Raw genomic sequence first — 5259 nt, 5'->3', positions numbered from 1 at the left:
TAGGGCGATCTGTCTTTAAGTAGGGGTAAATTACTCTAAATGAATCCTAGATAGTTTTCCCTTAAAGTCAAGTGTCTTGTTATTTAAATAAACTTATTGTTTAAAATGGAAAAAAAAAAAAAAAAGCCTTTGCAGTACCCAGAAAAAAAATCAAGTGGGCCTCACCTATGGCAACAGACATGAAGAGAAAAGATTCAAGAGGAATAAGAAGGCAGAACTGACAAACTTGAATAACCCTAGGTTTCCAGCAGAGATGAGCAAAGATGGTGGCACCATTCAAGAGCAGAATGGGCAGTTTTCACAGTGTTGAACTTGGAAAGCCTATGGCACTACCAAATGAAGATGTTTGGTAGACATGACAAATGGATCTGGGACTCAGGAATACAGATCAGGAAATAGAGCTTTAAAAGTATTCAAGATACTGATAGCAACTAAAACATGGGGAATCGATAAGGTTATTTGTAGAGAATGTGCAGTTTAAATAATGGGAGGGAGGGCGGAGAAGACCAAACCCTGGGGATAACCAGCATTTAAAGGATCAATAAAGAGGAACCTACAAATGGCACTAAGGGAGCGATGTGGCTCTGCAGGATAAGCACTGGTCTGGGAACCACAAGGTCAGTGGTTTGAATCTACCAGCTGTTCCACAAGAGAGAGATGAAGTTTTTTGCTCCTATAAAGATTTACAGCTTCAAGAACCCTATGCAGGGCTGCTATGAGTTGGAACCAACTCAACAGCCCTTAACAACAACAACAACAAAGAACACTGGGGAGGAGCAGCCAGAGAGGCAAGAAGAAATGTCACCAAATCCCTAGGGATGAGTTCAAGAATATTAAAAGCTGCAGGTAAGCCCTGAAAATACCCATTAGATTGTGCAATAAGGAATCAATAGTGAACTTGGCAACAGTCGATTCAGTAGCACATAAAGGCAGAAGCCAGGACAACACAACAGACTATGAAGTAGAGGCAATGAGAGCAAATGATTTTCCCCCCCAAGTCTTTCTAGAATATTAGGTATAAAAGGAAGGAGAAAGACAGAGAGTTTTATTAAGAGGGGAAGGTTTTAGTGAGTTCTCATTTAAAGATGGAAGAGCCTGGGGGTATGTTTATGTTGTTATTAGGTACCATTGAGTCAGTACCAACTCATAGCGACCCTATGAATGAAACACTGCCCGATACTGAGCCAACCTCACTACTATTACCACTTGGCCAATCCATCTTTTTCTCTGACCCTTCACCTTACCAAACATGGTATCCTTCTCCAGTGACTGGTCCCTCCTGACAATATGTCCGAAGTATGAGAGACAAAGTTTGGCCATCCTGGCCTCCAAGGAGCACTATGGCTGCACTTCTTCCAAAATGGATCTATTGGTTCTTTTGGCAGCCCATGGCACTTTCAATATTCTCCTCCAACACCATAACTCAAAAGCATCAATTCTTCTACGGTCTTCATTATTCATTGTCCAGCTTTCACATGCATATGAGGTTATTGAAATAACCAGTGGTGAGATTTTTTGTTTTCTTTACACTGAGATGTAATCCATACCGAAAGCTGTGCTCTTTGATCTTCATCAAAGTGTGTACACGAAGGTAAATCAAAAGGTACTGCTACAAAATCACAGAAAACTTACTAAGCAAAAATATAAAAATGTAAAGCTACTACTGTTCCTCAACATAGCCTCCAACCAGGTCTGTATATATATATATATGTAATTTTTTTTTTTCAGGTCTGTATATTTTGAAGGCAGTGTTTCCATCTAACCGTTCATCCAAAGAATTTTGTGCTCTCCAATTTACACCATGTCAAGACAGTAGTTTTGGAATCCTTGAGGGACTCAAGTTGTGTTCCTTTTAAATGCATTTTGAGTTTGGAGAACATAAACAAGTCTAAAGAGGCAAGATCAGGGATGTAGGGTGGATGGGGTAAGCTTTCGCAATGAAATTCTACTAGGACAGCCCTTGCTAACCTCAGTAAATGAGCAGATGCATTGTCATGATCGAAGAAAATCTGTTGGTGCCACTTTCCTGGTCTTTTTCTCGCCAACACAGTTTCCCATTGTCTTAAAACATCTTCCTAATAAGCCCATGTAATCGCCCCATGTACTTCAAGAAAATCTATCAAGATGATCCCTTTGATATCCCCAAAACAGTGGCCATAACCTTCTGAGCTGACCTCTTTACTTTGAATTTAACTGATCCAGCAGATCCCCTTGGATTCTACTGTTTGTTTGTTTTAAGAGAGAGATAAATTGATTATCTGCTCTGTAAGCCTCAACTCAATTCACAATAAAAAGGGTTGTTTTTTTTGTTTTTTTAATCTTTGAAAAAAAAGACCTTAAAGGAAAAATAAAAAGTTCTCCACACTTGTCAATGAGAAGATTTGGATGGAGGGGGTACGTTTTCAGCCCCCAAACCTATAAATCTGTTGGAATTTGTTTTGACATTAAGCAGATCATATTTTTGAGTAAAAATAGGCAGAGGCTGTTACTACATTGTCATTATTGCTATTATTAGCCTTTTAGGGGTTCATCTCATTTAGCTCATCTTAGCCACGAGCTCCTTTTGTGAGTAGCTGCTGCTGCTGCTATATGCTGCTGACCACTCATACCAATCCTGTATAAGGCCTTCCAAGGCTGGAAATCGTCACCGGAGCAGCAAGCCTCGTCTTTCTCCCACAGAGCAGCTTGTGGATTAGAACTGCTGACTTGGAGTTGCTTACTATGCTGCCAGGGCTTCTTTTTGTGGACTAGCAACTGCAATTCCATCTTCTGTCAGCCTGTGCTTCCCTCACCCACTGAATAAACAAAGATGAATGAGGGGAAAAATGAGAGAGAACTAATAGTGTAGGGCAGGGAGGGGATGAGGGGGAGAGGAAACCATATCTACATCTAAAGAAGAAAGTTTTACATTTATTCCATCAAACTACAATAACTATTTTTAAAAATGGTTTCTTTAAGCTAAGGGAATATTATATATGAATGTGGTAGCTTACCACAAGCTTGATATCACTTAGGGTCACTAAGCTTCTATTAAAGGTGGTGAAAACTTCAGAAACAGCTAATGGTGATAGTGAACCATGATAAAACTATTTAAAGTCACTAAACTACACATGTGAGATTCTTTAAACAGAAACTGTTGTGTTACTGAAATATTTTGCAAAATAAAAATATTAAATATATATGTTGTTGTTAAGTGCTGTCGAGTCAGTTCTGACCCATAGCGACCCTGTACAGGGTTTCCGAGGGTGTAAATCTTTACGGGAGTAGAAAGCCTCATCTTTCTCCCGCAGAGCAGCTGGTAGTTTCGAACTGCTGACCTTGCGGTTCACAGCCCGATTCGTAACCACTACGCTACCAGATTAGATAGATAGATAGATAGATAGATAGATAGATAGATGATAGTAACAGATTATAACCTAGTCAGTAAAATAGGAATCCCTGCACCCATACTGATTTACAAAAGTAATGAATTGAAAGTTTGATGAAGAACGGAATATTTTCATGATCTCAAAGTACCTCCCCACAAGCTGCTTACTGATTAGATAGGAGAAAAGATTAACTTTACAGTGGCAGACATTACCTTAATCAAATAATCCAAGTTAACATCATCTGTAACTGGACAAATCAAAATCATACATGATTTGGTAGGATGAAATAAGAATGTAGCATCATTTCTGTGAGGCTTCTGGAAAAGATGCATAACCTGAATCTAATCATGAGGGAACACCTAATTGAGGGACAGTCTACAAAATGAATGGTCTACAACCTTCAACGGTGTCAAAGTCAGGAAAGTAAAGGCATGACTTAAGAACTACTCCTGATATAAGGACTCAATGCAACATGTGATGCAGAACTGGATCCTTCTGCTACAAAGGACATTATTGGGACCACTGGGAAAAGTTGAATGTATCAGTGCAATGCAAATGTTTGGGGTGAAATGGCATCATGTCAGTAACTTTCGCTCACGTGACTGTGGGAGACATTTATTACTGTATTGGTGACTTTGCTGTAAGTTTTTTTTTAAAAAGTTATTTATTGTTGTGTTGGTAAGTGCCATCGAGTTGGTTCCAAATCATTTTAACACTGTATGGGGTTTCCAAGGAGCAGCTGGTAGGTTTGAACTGCCAATCTTGTGGTTTGCAGTCCAGTGCTGATCCTACAGGACCACACCAGGAGTCCAATAAACTAGAAGCACCCAAGTAGCTATTAGAAATACTAAAACAATACCAGTACCTCCTAAGCTGTCAAGATCCTCAAGAAGCCTGCCAAATCTGTGAAATAAAAAAAAAAAGTATGTTAGTGAAATTAAAATCATGATTATCTTCTTTTAAAAATAAATAACACGCTATCAGGTGACAAAGGTGCTCTGAAAGTGATTATGGTGATGCCTACACAGCTCTGTGAATATATTTCTAAAACGCTGCACAGTTTAAATTCGTGAACTATATGGTAAGGTAAGTGAATTATATCTCAACATTGCTATTTTAAAAGTAATAAAAGAAAAACAAATAGCACAACTAAAAATAGTGATTATGCTGTTACCTTACAGTGTTTTGAACAGTCAAATATTTCTCTCGCAATTCAGGCTGACTGCCCAAAGGCAAGAGAACTTCAGTGTAACTGTCTTGCATTCTCCTAGGTGGCAGTCCTTTCTGTGATTTAGCCAAAAAACTATGAAGTAATTTTCTTTCTTCCATTGCTTTCACATGGTCTCTGAAGAAAAAGGATGTAAACTTCATAAAACACAGGATCAATGCTACCACACAAGTCCAGTGACAAATAAGCCAGTTAATACCATGAAGGAAGAAAGAGAAGGCCTGGGGCTACTTCATCTTCTTTTCCATCTCTCCCTTTCCTCCTGCTACTTGGTGAAATTGAAAATTTCTGGTAGGTAAGAAAAACATACTTAAAACACCCAAATGGATCATATATTCACCCTCATCAAAAAACTTACTCAAAACAAAAAAGGTTACTCAAAGAATAAAATGTTGTTGTTGTCGCTGGCCATCATGGTGATTCCAAGTCAGAGACTCTAGAGGACAGAACAGAACTGCCCCATTAGGGTTTCAAAGCTGCGCTCTTTACAGTAGCAGATTGCCAAGTATGGAAGAAGACTTGTTAACTGTTAACCAACAGGAAGCAAGAAAGGAGGAGTCTGGTTGCCTGACACAATAGAAAAACTCTGAGGAATAAGAGTGGAGACACAAAGAGTTGTAAGCTCACCCAACAGTAAAGCGATGGAGACAACCTAAATGGATA

General features: G+C 39.0%; 1 protein-coding gene across 2 annotated transcripts in view; it reads right to left on the bottom strand.

Moving 5' to 3' along the window:
* Positions 1 to 5259, bottom strand: part of ACOT9 (acyl-CoA thioesterase 9) — a 39516-nt gene that overhangs the window by 17538 nt on the left and 16719 nt on the right. For both annotated transcript variants that reach the window (XM_006835571.1, XM_006835570.1), the window contains 2 exons: positions 4543 to 4713; positions 4234 to 4271 (listed from right to left, as the gene is read on the bottom strand). In XM_006835571.1, coding sequence (XP_006835634.1) covers positions 4234 to 4271; positions 4543 to 4713 — 209 coding nt within the window. The remainder of the gene's footprint in view (positions 1 to 4233; positions 4272 to 4542; positions 4714 to 5259) is intronic.

Source organism: Chrysochloris asiatica, unplaced genomic scaffold (assembly GCF_000296735.1).
Source record: "Chrysochloris asiatica unplaced genomic scaffold, ChrAsi1.0 scaffold00018, whole genome shotgun sequence".
Lineage (NCBI taxonomy): Eukaryota > Metazoa > Chordata > Mammalia > Afrosoricida > Chrysochloridae > Chrysochloris > Chrysochloris asiatica.
Note: the sequence above shows the minus strand (reverse complement) of the source record. Positions and strands in the feature narration are given on the sequence as shown.